Consider the following 15,223-nt stretch of genomic DNA (forward strand, 5'->3'; position numbering starts at 1 on the left):
GTGAAACCAGGTTATCTGCCCTCTGTGTATGCCTTCGTTCCCTGCTGTTCAACAGCCGCTGAATGGCACTGGAGAGGCAATATACCCTCTTTGTCCTTGAAAAGGCAAATACCTTCTTCTTTAGGAAGGGGATCATCATCTCTCACTGTGACCCAGGGAATCCTCACACGCAGTGTCTTACATGAGCCCTATAAATTGCTCTTTCTCCCACTCTCTCCCTCTCTCCCTAATTTCTTTCCCCTAAAAGGGCTCCCTCCCCTCCACAGCACTATGGTTTTTCTCTCATCCAATTCATGTCTCTGAGCCTTGCATTTGTCACATTATCTTTCTCCCTCTTTTTGTGAAAAATGATTTCTTTTCTAAAAAAATATTTTATTTACTTATTTGATATAGAGAGAGCAAGCACAGCAGGGAGAGCAGCAGGCATAGGAAGAGGGAGAAGGAGAAGTATTGTTGAGTGGAAATCCTGATGGGTACTCAAACCCAAGACCCTGAGATCATGACCTGAGCCAAAGGCAGACACTTAATGAATGAGCACCCAGGCACCCCTGTGCAAAATGTTTTCTTAATCTTAAGACTGATATTCTAGTTGTTCAAAATAATTTGATGTTGATCTAGCAGTATCCGTGGGATGAGACAAGCTCAGGGTCTCCCTATTACTCTGCCATCTCCTATCTGAAATCTCCTATCTGAGATCTGCATTCCCTCACTTTTACTCTGCAGGTGCCTTTAGGTCTAAAATGAGTCTCTTATAAGCAGCATATAGATTTTTTTCCCAAGATTTTATTTATTTGCCAGAGAGAGAGACACAGCAAGAGAAGGAACACTAGCAGAGGAGTGTGAAAGGGAGAAGCAGGCTTTCTGCTGAGCAGGGAGCCTGATGTTGGGATCCATCCCAGGACCCTGCAATCATGACCTGAGCTGAAGGCAGTCACTTAACCAACTGAGCCACCCAGGTGCCCCTTGTTCTTGTTTTTTAATTCATTCTGATGTCCTCTGTCATTTGATTGCAGCATTTAGTCCATTTATCTTCAGGATGATTGTTGATATGAATTTAGTGTCATTGTGTTACCTGTATAGTTCGTGTTTTTGGTGATGCTCTCTGTTCCATTCTATTCTTTGTTGGCTTTTGTCTTTTTTCCCCACTCAAAGAGCCCCCTTTAATATTTCTTGTAGAGCTCATTTTATGCTCATGACCTCCTTTATTTTTTGTTTGTCTGGGAAAACCTTTATCTCTCCTATTCTGAATTACAGGATTGCAGGATAAAGTATTCTTGGCTGCATATCTTCCCATTCAGTACACAAAATGTATAATGCAACTCTCTTCCAGCCTGCCACATTTCTGTGGACAGATCTGTTGTGAAACTAATGTGCTCCCCACATATGTTAAGGGCCCACCCCTCCTGCTGCTTTCAACATTCTTTCCTTTTCTGCATATATCTTGTGTATTTGACTATGATATGTTTTGGTGATGGCTGGCTTCTGTTGAATTTAATGGGAGTTCTCCATGCACCTTGGATTTTGCTATTTGTTTCCTTCCCCAGATTAGGCAACCTTTCATCTATAATTTACTCGAATAAAACTTTTGCCACTTTTTCTTTCTCTTCTTCTGGAACTCCTATGATAGGAATGTTATGCTTTAAGAAGTTGCTGAGCACTCTAAGTCTACATTTGTGATCTAATACTTTTCCTTCCCTGTTTAGCTTCATTATTTTCCATAATTTTATCTTTTAAACCAGTGATTCATTCCTCTGCTTCTTCCATCCTCATTTTCATGGCCTCCAGTTGGGTTTGCATCTCCGTTATAGCATTTTTAATTTTAGCCTGACTAGTTTTTTAGGTTTTTAAAATCTCTGCAGTAAAGGATTCATTTTTTTTTTAAAGATTTTATTTACTTATTTGCACAGAGAGAGAGATCACAAGTAGGCAGAGAGACAGGGGGGAAGCAGGCTCCCCGCTGAGCAGAGAGCCCAATGCGGGCTTGATCCCAGGACCCTGAGATCATGACCTGAGCCAAAGGCAGAGGCTTAACCCACTGAGCCACCCAGGTGCCCCGCAGTAAGGGATTCTTTAGTGTCTTCTATGTTTTTTTTTTTTTTTTTATGCCAAGCTACTATCCTTATAATTGTTGTTTTAACATCTGTCTCATACATCTTATACCAGTTTTGATTCAATTACTGGCCATTACTTCTTCCTGTTCTTTCTTTAGAGGTGAATTCCTACATCTTGTCATTTTGTCTAGGTCACTGTTCTTGTGTGTGTGTGTGTGTGTGTGTGTGTGTGATTGTTAGGAAAGCCTGTTTATTTGTGGTCCTGTGAGTAATGGCTATATTAATAAGAGGTCCAAAAACTAGGGCAGAGGTCTTATATGCATTATTATGTCATGTTTTGATTGCCCCTATCCTCAGGTAAATCCTTTGCATAGTTTCTTCTTGTCTGTATTGGGAGGTGTTTGGGCTTTGTCCACTGTGTGGCAAGTTTTACCTAGGTGTGTTTGGTCTGCTTTTTAAAAGAAGTTAGATCTAAAGAAAGAATCTAGATCCCATTTCCCCTATAGCTAAAGTTTTGCAGCCCTCTATTATCAGTAAATTTGGTGTGTGTGAAGAGTTTGTGTTGGTCTTCTGGGGAAGGGAGCTTCTGGGCTGATTTTCAGGCCAATATGCCCTAGTAAACATACACCTGTAGGGCTTAATGCAAGCAACTCCAGTCTCCACTGCATGACACTGTGTTGTTATTCACAGAAGTTGGTCTGTGTTGCAGTGCAGGGAGGGTAATGGCTTTGCTCTCCTTTCTCCTCCCTGGAGTGGAGAGTTTGAACCCATCACTCTTTAGGAAACCCTAACAGAAGAGTGAATAATCATCCCTCTTTTGTCCCCAGCTTCCATCAGATCCTTGTCTTCACCTTGTCTGTGTTTGAGTTATCTGCCTGCCACGTGGTATACTACTCTTGTGTTTTATCTTGGGCATGAACCTGGGTTTCAAAACTCTAAATGTTATGGACCCACATGGAACAGACCTGGAGAGGGTCACTATGCTTTTGTATTTGTTGGTTTGTCCCATTAGAGCAGTTGCATGACCATCCAGTGGTTGAAAGTTCATGATAAATCACAGCAAAGAGCCAGCACCAAAGTTTGCTGCCCTCAATAAGTGTCTTTGCTCCTTAGCCAGGGGAGAGGGAGACACATTGGCATCACCAGAATGGGAGGCTGTAGTAGTCAGTTAATGGCCTTCAACAAATTAGTGCTTTCAAAAGCTATTCATTATGATTCTTGATTTGTTTAGACTACCTGTAACTATATCATTAGTGAGAGTTGTTTAATGTTCTCAGAAGCAGCTTAAATCCAAGGTTATTGAAACTTTTTGAACAGATTATAAAAATTAGTTCCCTATGTTTAATAAGGATTTTCTAAGTATTAAGATTAATAATTTCACCCCTAAAAGGGAATTTTCAAAAAGCCTCTCATGAAAAGTTGCCAAATTGCAATCTATTCATATAAATGTTTTTCAGGTGGAAGTGAATCCTCCTGGGATAAGGATAAGATGCAATCTTCTCTTGCTGCTCCTGGACCCCAACATGGACTTGCTCATGCAGCCCTGGCTAGCCAGCCAGGCCTTGGGGGTACTCCTGCCCTTAATCCAATGCAGCAGAACCACTTACTGACCAATAGTATGTATTCTGTCCTTTCAAATTTGGTGTGTTGAGAAAAATACCACACAAGACCAACTACAAACCTTGGTCAAGCAGGATTAGTACATTTTCCTTCCACGGTGTTCAACACTTTGAAGTCATAAGGATAGGTTTAGAGGGATTTATTTGAAACTGTGGGTTTTATAGAGTAAAGATAGATTGAGAGGGCATGTAGCAGAGTAAAGATACATGGGAAGTCATGTAACAGAGTAATTAAGAAAGTTGTCTATAGTCGCATAAACTTGGGTTTGAAATCCACTTCTTTTGAATTCCATGCTATTATTTGACCTTGGAGAATTCATCTAATTTTTCCAAGTCTCCACAGTGTCCACAACTACAAAGGAAGGATAAAAATATGCCTATTAGGTAAGGTTATTGTGAGTGCTAAAAATAACAAAAGAAAAGCTGTTAGTGACTTGCATACGGTAATAACTCTTTACATTATAAGTATTATTATTACTCATTAATCGAATTTTAGCTAAAGTATACAAATTCAGGTTTAGATAATGTTTTTAGGAACTTCAAAAACTCAGAAGTCTTTCTGTAGGAAAGTGTGCCTTATATACATTACTTTACTAAAACACCACTTTTCCTTTTTAAATCCTAATTTTCTTATAAGCAGGAATCTGAGAGAAAACTTTCATTATTTCTTTCCATGAGATTTTCAGTCTCTCACTAAGCCTTAGGATTAAAACAACAGAACAGAGAAATTCTGAAATATTTTAATATGATGTATTAAATCTTAATGAAATCTGTCAGTTTTAAGCATACAGAATGAGTCTTACTTTAAAAATGTTATAAACTCAAATGTGAAAGGTACATAGAAATGAAATGTTAAGCAAAGATAAATACATGCCAAGAAAGTTATAAACATTGTGTTATGAGAAGTTGAAAAAAGGACTGATTAAAGTTGACTTATTTCATAAAGCAGGAAAATTTGGAAGACTTCTGGTTTCTGGTCTGACAAGTTTAGAAGTCAATTCCTCATCAAAGCAAGATAAAAAACTCTTTTAATCCATCAGAGATTGAATTCACAGGGCAGAGCTAGCCCCCAAATTGAAGATATAGGCAGATACAGAAAATCAGAGCTTACAGGGAGCAGAAGCCACAGCTAGAGTCTCGTAAAAATATTTAAATTGATAGAGATTTTGTTTGGACCTACCATGAGAGATAAAAACCCCTGGGGGCCAATTCTTAGTGGGTCTCTGCACATTCATAAGTCTTAATTCCAGGAGCACCTTGAGGTTCTCATGGTGATGACCTGAGAAAATGCCTTTCATTTTATAGAATATTTTATCCAACAACAGAAGGATAGGCAATCTTTCAAACCTGAACCATGAAGAAATAGAAAATCTGAACCATGAAGAAATAGAAAATCTGAACAGACTGATAACAAGTAATGAAACTAAATCAGTAATGTAAACATACCCCCCCCTAAAAAAAAAGTCCCAGACCAGATGGCTTCAGAGGCAAACTCTACCAAATATTTAAAGAGGAATTAATGCTTATTCTCCTCAAACTGTCCCAAAAAATTGAAGAGGAAAAAAAATTCAAATACATTATATAAGGCCAGAGTTAACCTGATACCAAAACCAGGTAAACACCATTTAAAACAAAAACAAAAACAAACTACAGATCTATATCCCTGATGAACATATATGCAAAAACCATCAACAAAATATTAGCAAAGTACATACAACAATACATTAAAAGGGTTATTCAACATGACCAAGTAGGATTTATTCAGGGGATGCAAGAATGGTTCAATATCCACAAATCAATCACCACCATACACCACATCAACAAACCAAGGATAAAAATCATATGACCATTTAAATACATGCAGAAAATGTATTTAAAAAATTAATGCCTATTCATTATAAAAAAACTCTCAACAAAAGTGGTGTTGCAGAGAGGCAGGCAGAGAGAGATGAGGAAGCAGGCTCCCTGCTGAGCGGAGAGCCCGATGCGGGGCTCGATCCCAGGACCCTGAGATCATGACCTGAGCCGAATGCAGCGGCTTGACCCTTTGAGCCACCCAGGTACCCCTTGTATTGAGTTTCTTATAAGAACTTTAATTTCTTTAGTTTTTGATCAAGAAAATATTCTTCTAAGTTTTATTCCAAATAGAAATTTTCCTTGATGGTGGCATTTAATAAAGAACAATTCTCACCCTTCAGTGTACTAGGACATTATTTCAGACTTTCATTCTGTAGATAGACTATAATAGACTTTCCATAGACTATCTTTCCATATTCCACAGAGCTGGTATTATACTGGAAATCTTAAGTTGTTTGGTTTCTAGGCTATTACATTGTCTTCAAGATATGTAATCAGAAGGAATACTTCCTAGTATTTTTGTCCACAGGTCACTCCAGCAATGCTGCTGTAAAGCAACTAAAACCAAGGAAGATACAAACTTCAACTAAGTCAAAAAGCAATTAACATGGATATTGGTATTAGCCTATTTATTACAATGGCTACTGTGTTAATATTATTCTATGGTGAAAACATTTAGCATTGTGATCAATAGGATTATTATGAGTTATTAAAAATACAGAAGAGGGCACTTGGGTGGCTCAGTGGGTTAGGCCTCTGCCTTCGGCTCGGGTCATGATCTCAGGGTCCTGGGATTGAGTCCCGCATCAGGCTCCCTGCTTGGCAGGGAGCCTGCTTCTCCCTCTCTCTCTTCCTGCCTTTCTTTCTACTTGTGATCTCTCTCTCTCTGTGTCAAATAAATAAACAAAAATCTTTTTTAAAATTACAGAAGAGGAGCTCGGGCGCGTTCAGGGTGGTATGGCCAGCAGGAGAAGAGAAATCATAAAGATCAGAGCAGAAATCAATGAAATAGAAACCAAAAAAACAATAGAACAAATCAACGAAACTAGGAGCTGGTTCTTTGAAATAATTAATAAAATTGATAAACCCCTGGCCCAACTTATCAAAAAGAAAAGAGAAAGGACCCAAATAAATAAAATCATGAATGAAAGAGGAGAGATCACAACTAACACCAAAGAAATACAAACTATTATAAGAACATACTATGAGCAACTCTACGGCAATAAATTTGACAATCTGGAAGAAATGGATGCATTCCTAGAAACATAGAAACTACCACAACTGAGCCAGGAAGAAATAGAAAGCCTGAACAGACCCATAACCAGTAAGGAGATTGAAACAGTCATTAAAAATCTCCAAACAAACAAAAGCCCAGGGTCAGACGGCTTCTCGGGGGAATTCTACCAAACATTTAAAGAAGAACTAATTCCTATTCTCCTGAAACTGTTCCAAAAAATAGAAATGGAAGGAAAACTTCCAAACTCATTTTATGAGGCCAGCATCACCTTGATCCCAAAACCAGACAAGGATCCCACCAAAAAAGAGAGATATAGACCGATATCCTTGATGAACACAGATGCGAAAATACTCAACAAAATACTAGCCAATAGGATTCAACAGTACATTAAAAGGATTATTCACCACGACCAAGTGGGATTTATTCCAGGGCTGCAAGGTTGGTTCAACATCCGCAAATCAGTCAATGTGATACAACACATCAATAAAAGAAAGAACAAACACCATATGATACTCTCAATAGATGCTGAAAAAGCATTTGACAAAGTACAACATCCCTTCCTGATCAAAACTCTTCAAAGTGTAGGGATAGAGGGCACATACCTCAATATCATCAAAGCCATCTATGAAAAACCCACCGCAAATATCATTCTCAATGGAGAAAAACTGAAAGCTTTTCCGCTAAGGTCAGGAACACGGCAGGGATGTCCATTATCACCACTGCTATTCAACATTGTACTAGAGGTCCTCGCCTCAGCAATCAGACAACAAATGGAAATTAAAGGCATCCAAATCGGCAAAGAAGAAGTCAAATTATCACTCTTCGCAGATGATATGATACTATATGTGGAAAACCCAAAAGACTCCACTCCAAAACTGCTAGAACTTATACAGGAATTCAGTAAAGTGTCAGGATATAAAATCAATGCACAGAAATCAGTTGCATTTCTCTACACCAACAGCAAGACAGAAGAAAGAGATATTAAGGAGTCAATCCCATTTACAATTGCATCCAAAACCATAAGATACCTAGGAATAAACCTAACCAAAGAGACACAGAATCTATACTCAGAAAACTATAAAGTACTCATGAAAGAAATTGAGGAAGACACAAAGAAATGGAAAAATGTTCCATGCTCCTGGATTGGAAGAATAAATATTGTGAAAATGTCTATGCTACCTAAAGCAATCTACACATTTAATGCAATTCCTATCCAAGTACCATCCATCTTTTTCAAAGAAATGGAACAAATAATGCTAAAATTTATATGGAACCAGAAAAGACCTCGAATAGCCAAAGGGATATTGAAAAAGAAAGCCAACGTTGGTGGCATCACAATTCCGGACTTCAGGCTCTATTACAAAGCTGTCATCATCAAGACAGCATGGTACTGGCACAAAAACAGACACATAGATCAATGGAACAGAATAGAGAGCCCAGAAATAGACCCTCAAATCTATGGTCAACTAATCTTCGACAAAGCAGGAAAGAATGTCCAATGGAAAAAAGACAGCCTTTTCAATAAATGGTGCTGGGAAAATTGGACAGCCACATGCAGAAAAATGAAATTGGACCATTCCCTTACACCACACACAAAAATAGACTCAAAATGGATGAAGGACCTCAATGTACGAAAGGAATCCATCAAAATCCTTGAGGAGAACATGGGCAGCAACCTCTTCGACCTCTGCCGCAGCAACATCTTCCTAGGAACAACGCAAAAGGCAAGGGAAGCAAGGGAAAAAATGAACTACTGGGATTTCATCAAGATCAAAAGCTTTTGCACAGCAAAGGAAACAGTTAACAAAATCAAAAGACAACTGACAGAATGGGAGAAGATATTTGCAAACGACATATCAGATAAAGGACTAGTGTCCAGAATCTATAAAGAACTTAGCAAACTCAACACCCAAAGAACAAATAATCCAATCAAGAAATGGGCAGAGGACATGAACAGACATTTCTGCAAAGAAGACATCCAGATGGCCAACAGACACATGAAAAAGTGCTCCATATCACTCGGCATCAGGGAAATACAAATCAAAACCACAATGAGATATCACCTCACACCAGTCAGAATGGCTAAAATCAACAAGTCAGGAAATGACAGATGCTGGCGAGGATGCGGAGAAAGGGGAACCCTCCTACACTGTTGGTGGGAATGCAAGCTGGTGCAGCCACTCTGGAAAACAGCATGGAGGTTCCTCAAGATGTTGAAAATAGAACTGCCCTATGACCCAGCAATTGCACTATTGGGTATTTACCCTAAAGATACAAATGTAGTGATCCAAAGGGGCACATGCACCCGAATGTTTATAGCAGCAATGTCCACAATAGCCAAACTATGGAAAGAACCTAGATGTCCATCAACAGATGAATGAATCAAGAAGATGTGGTATATGTACACAATGGAATACTATGCAGCCATCAAAAGAAATGAAATCTTGCCATTTGCAACAACATGGATGGAACTAGAGCGTATCATGCTTAGCGAAATAAGTCAAGCAGAGAAAGACAACTATCATATGATCTCCCTGATATGAGGAAGTGATGATACAACATGGAGGCTTAAGTGGGTAGAAGAAGAATAAATGAAACAAGGTGGGATTGGGAGGGAGACAAACCATAAGTGACTCTTAATCTCACAAAACAAACTGAGGGTTGCCGGGGGGAGGGGGTTTGGGGGAAGGGGGTGGGATTATGGACATTGGGGAGGGTATGTGATTTGGTGAGTGCTGTGAAGTGTGTAAACCTGGTGATTCACAGACCTGTACCCCTGGGGATAAAAATATGTGTTTATAAAAAATAAAAAATTAAAAAAAAATTACAGAAGAAAATTTGGAAATTCCAATTCATCCTTTAGTATTTTCTGTTGTATAACAATTCTCTTTGTTAAAATGTGATTCAATCCTGACTGCTACACTTATTTTAAAATAGATCCTGTAAAGTGTGACTACCTTTTCCCCATGCGGTTTCATTTTTCTTCTAATAATGCTCTACCCTGGTTGGTATGCTTGACAAAACCTACTAATCCTTCAAGAAGACCCAACTATTTTGTCATCTGTTGTATAAAGCCATTTTCTCTCTATCAAATTAGCTCTCTTCCTCACAAGACCTTCCACAGACCTTTGTCCCCGGTTCCCCTAGAACCATGATTCTGTTGCATAGGAATTGTCTCTGTTACAGTTTATGTTCCTGACTGAAATAGTGCTTTGTGAGGGCAGGGATTATGTCTCAAACCATATCTGACACATGATAAAATGCTCCATTGGACATACAGGCAAAATGGTAGAGAAGTTTTTATTTAAATGTGCATGGATGTTGCCTAAGTAGATGTCAGTTGAGCAGTGGACTCTTGGTTTCAGCTGGGGTCATGATCTCAGGGTTATGAGATGGATCCCCTCATTGGACTCTACACTCAGCAGGGACCCTGCCTGAGAGTCTTTCCCTCTCCCTCCCCCTCAACCCCTCTCCACACTTATACATGTGTATTGTCTCTAAAATCAATCAATCAGTCAATCTTTGAAAAATAAATATGCTTTCAAGCTCAAAAAAAAAAAAGTGGTGTTGTAGAGGGAACATATCTCAAAATACTAAAAGCTATATATGAAAAACCCACAGGTAACATCTTAATCAAAAGAAGCTGAGAGCTTTTCCTCTAATATTAGGAACAAAAAAGGATGTCTAATCTTCTCATTTTTATCAAGTGAGTACTGAAAATCCTAGCCACAATAATGAGACAAGAAAAAAGAAATATATATCCAAATAGTTAAGGAAGAAGCAAAATTTTTATTATTTGCAGATGACATAATACTATACAGAAAAACCTTAAAATTCCACCAAAAAATTACTAGAAGTAATAAATTAATTCAGTAAATTTGCAGACTAAAATATAAAATCCAGAAATCTGTAGCATTTCTTTACACAAATAACAAAGAAGCAGAAAGAAATTTTATGAAAAATTCATTTACAGTTTCCTCAAGTAGATGTTTTATTAGGAATAAATTTAACCAGAGAGATAAAAGACCTATATCCTGAAAACCACAAAACACTAAGGAAATAAACTGAAGATGACACAAACAATTGGAAAGATATTCCATTCACATGGATTGGAAGAACCAATGATGTTAAAATGTCCATGCTACACAAAGCAATCTAGAGATTCAATGAACTCTCTACCAAAATATCAACAGCACTTCTCACAAACTAAAACAAATAATACTAAAATATTTGTGGCACCATAAAAGAAAAAGCTATCATGAGACAAAGAACACAAACCTGGGGGTATCACAATTCTGGGTTTCTAGATACATTACAAAGCTGTAGTAATCAAAACAGAATGATACTGGAACAAAAATAGATTTGTAGATCAAAGGAACAAACAGAAAAACTAGAAATAAATTCCTGATTATATGGTCAATTAATCTATGATAAAGAAGGCAATAATGTACAATGAGGAAGAGAGCCTCTTCAATAAATGGTGCTGGGAAAACTGGACATCTACATATAAAAAATGAAATTGCACCACTTCCTAACACCAAAATCAAACTCAAAACGGATTAAAGAACTAAATTTGAGACTTGGAACTACAGAAATCTTTGAAGAGAACACAGGTAGTAATTTCTTTGCCATAAGTTGTGACAATATTTTTCTAGGTATGTCTCATAAGGCAAGGGGAATTTTAAAAAATAAATGATTGAGATTGCATCAAAATAAAAAGCTTTTTCATAGCAAAGGAAAACCTCAACAGGACAAAAGACAGCCTACTGAATGGAAGAATATATTTAGAAATGATATGCCCCATAAGGTATAAATATCCAAAATATTTAAAGAATTTATGCTTAGCTTAGAAAGTGATGGCAAACTAGGAGGATCTTGGTTTCACCACATACCATAAACATGACTATATAACTACCAAATCATCCTAAATACTCCAGAAATCACCTTAAAACTGACAGAAAAAAAACCCTCCGTAACAAGAAAGAAGAGGCCACATCAAAGAAGGTAAGAAGTGCAAATATGAGGGTTATTGAAGAACCAGATCACAGCTGCTGCAAAGGTGAGGGAGTCATGGTCATGGAGAAGGGCAGAAGAGAGTGGAGCAAATGGGATCACACAAGGAAAATATTTCCCCATAGCCACTGGTTTGGGAGAAAAAAAAAAAAAAAAGAGTGACTGAATTTTGCGAGTTCTTGCAACCAGCAGGACCTAAAGCCTGGAGCTTGAAAGTTCAGGGGCTGTGCCTGGGATAGAACCTGGAGATCACTGCTTTGTACCTGGAGAGAAGGCAAGAAAATGACCCAGGACCAGGCAGCATGGAGTGATCTGAAGAGCATCTGGGGCACATAGTAAAGAGATTAGTCACCGTTCTCTGAGCAGTTTCCTAATTGGCAGCATTCACTGAGATACCTCTCTGAGAATGAAGGAGCTGACTGGCACCATTTCCCTCCTAAGTTTTTCAGCATAAACAGGGAGCAGTGTAGTGCTAACACTGGCTACCTAACTTGCTTACACCAAGCCTTTCCCATGTGCTCTGTTGGATATGCCCTACTAAGTCACACTTGCTTCATTCAAGCTCAGAGGACTCCTTCGGCCAAAGACCAGCACAAATTATAGCCCCCCCCCCCACTTTACCCTACCAGAGAGTTTTACAGTGGCTATGTTCTAATAAAGGTAGTGTTAAGTCTCATTTCAGAAGCCAACCAGAACACACCTAATTAAAACCAACCATATTCAAATGAGAGACAAAACACTGCCTACAGCAGGCAAGAAAAATCTCTGCAGATGAATGGCCTTAAGGAAAGAGCAGCCAGCGGCAGAGCACATGCAGCACACACCAGCGACACTCCTGGATATACCTAGGCCCTTCACACAACACCACATTTTCTGCATAAGGTCATTACTTTCAGAATCAGGAGACATAACTTCATTTTTGAGCACAGAAGAAGGCAGAGTCGTAAATATTTACAGGACAGAAGAATAAAAGGACAAGATAAAGCCACAGCCTAAAATATAAGTGAAAAAAGTATATATAATTAACATGCCTGAAGGAAAACTTAAAGCAACAATGATAAGGAACTCACTGAGGTTGAGAAAAAGTAGAAGATATCAGTGAGACTCTACCACAGAGAAAGAAGAGTTAAAAAGAATAAATCACAAGTCCTTTATCGATATGTCATTTGCAAATATCTTCTCCCATTCTGTCAGTTGTCTTTTGATTTTGTTAACTGTTTCCTTTGCTGTGCAAAAGCTTTTGATCTTGCTGAAATCCCAATAGTTCATTTTTGCCCTTGCTTCCCTTGCCTTTGCTGTTGTTCCTAGGAAGATGTTGCTGCGGCTGAGGTCGAAGAGGTTGCTGCCTGTGTTCTCCTCAAGGATTTTGATGGATTCCTTTCGCACATTGAGGTCCTTCATCCATTTTGAGTCTATTTTTGTGTGTGGTATAAGGAAATGGTCCAATTTCATTTTTCTGCATGTGGCTGTCCAATATTCCCAGCACCATTTATTGAAGAGGCTTTTTTCCATTGGACATTCTTTCCTGCTTTGTCGAAGATTAGTTGACTGTAGAGTTGAGGGTCTATTTCTGGGCTCTCTATTCTGTTCCATTGATCTATGTGTCTGTTTTTGTGCCAGTACCATGCTGTCTTGATGATGACAGCTTTGTAATAGAGCCTGAAGTCCGGAATTGTGATGCCACCAACGTTGGCTTTCTTTTTCAATATCCCTTTGGCTATTCGAGGTCTTTTCTGGTTCCATATAAATTTTAGAATTATTTGTTCCATTTCTTTGAAAAAGATGGATGTTACTTTGATAAGAATTGCATTAAATGTGTAGATTGCTTTAGGTAGCATAGACATTTTCACAATATATATTCTTCCAATCCAGGAGCATGGAACATTTTTCCATTTCTTTGTGTCTTCCTCAATTTCTTTCATGAGTACTTTATAGTTTTTTGAGTATAGATTCTGTATCTCTTTGGTTAGGTTTATTCCTAGGTATCTTATGGTTTTGGGTGCAATTGTAAATGGGATTGAATCCTTAATTTCTCTTTCTTCTGTCTTGCTGTTGGTGTAGAGAAATGCAACTGATTTCTGTGCATTGATTTTATATCCTGACACTTTACTGAATTCCTGTATATGTTCTAGCAGTTTTGGAGTGGAGTCTTTTGGGTTTTCCACATATAGTATCATATCATCCGCGAAGAGTGATAATTTGACTTCTTCTTTGCCGATTTGGATGCCTTTAATTTCCTTTTGTTGTCTGATTGCTGAGGCTAGGACCTCTAGTACTATGTTGAATAGCAGTGGTGATAATGGACATCCCTGCCGTGTTCCTGACCTTAGCGGAAATGCTTTCAGTTTTTCTCCATTTAGAATGATATTTGCGGTGGGTTTTTCATACATGGCTTTGATGATATTGAGGTATGTCCACTCTATCCCTACACTTTGAAGAGTTTTGATCAGGAAGGGATGCTGTACTTTGTCAAATGCTTTTTCAGCATCTATTGAGAGTATCATATGGTTCTTGTTCTTTCTTTTATTGATGTGTTGTATCACATTGACTGATTTGCAGATGTTGAACCAACCTTGCAGCCCTGGAATAAATCCCACTTGGTCATGGTGAATAATCCTAATAATGTACTGTTGAATCCTATTGGCTAGTATTTTGTTGAGTATTTTCGCATCTGTGTTCATCAAGGATATTGGTCTATAGCTGTCTTTTTTGTTGGGATCCTTGTCTGGTTTTGGTATCAAGGTGATGCTGGCCTCATAAAATGAGTTTGGAAGTTTTCCTTCCATTTCTATTTTTTGGAACAGTTTCAGGAGAATAGGAATTAGTTCTTCTTTAAATGTTTGGTATAATTCCCCCGGGAAGCCATCTGGCCCTGGGCTTTTGTTTGTTTGGAGATTTTTAATGACTGTTTCAATCTCCTTACTGGTTATGAGTCTGTTAAGGCTTTCTACTTCTTCCTGGTTCAGTTGTGGTAGTTTATATGTTTCTAGAAATGCATCCATTTCTTCCAGATTGTCAAATTTGTTGGCGTACAGTTGCTCATAGTATGTTCTTATAATAGTTTGTATTTCTTTGGTATTAGTTGTGATCTCTCCTCTTTAATTCATGATTTTATTTATTTGGGTCCTTTCTCTTTTCTTTTTGATAAGTCAGGCCAGGGGGTTATCAATTTTATTAATTCTTTCAAAGAACCAGCTCCTAGTTCCATTGATTTGCTCTGTTATCTTTTTGGTTTCTATTTCATTGATTCCTGCTCTGATCTTTATGATTTCTCTTCTCCTGCTTGGCTTAGGGTTTCTTTCTTGTTCTTTCTCCCGCTCCTTTAGGTGTAGGGTTAGGTTGTGTACCTGAGACCTTTCTTGTTTCTTGAGAAAGGCTTGTACCGCTATATATTTTCCTCTCAGGACTGCCTTTGTTGTGTCCCACAGATTTTGAAACGTTGTATT

The 15,223-nt window shown here is 38.2% G+C and overlaps 1 protein-coding gene across 1 annotated transcript in view; it reads left to right on the plus strand.

The window, feature by feature from the left end:
* Positions 1–15,223, plus strand: part of DACH2 (dachshund family transcription factor 2) — an 878,628-nt gene that overhangs the window by 714,478 nt on the left and 148,927 nt on the right. Inside the window, exon 5 of the mRNA XM_059156812.1 lies at positions 3,509–3,667. Coding sequence (XP_059012795.1) covers positions 3,509–3,667 — 159 coding nt within the window. The remainder of the gene's footprint in view (positions 1–3,508; positions 3,668–15,223) is intronic.

The sequence above is a fragment of the Mustela lutreola genome, chromosome X (genome assembly GCF_030435805.1).
Source record: "Mustela lutreola isolate mMusLut2 chromosome X, mMusLut2.pri, whole genome shotgun sequence".
NCBI classification, from domain to species: Eukaryota; Metazoa; Chordata; class Mammalia; order Carnivora; family Mustelidae; genus Mustela; species Mustela lutreola.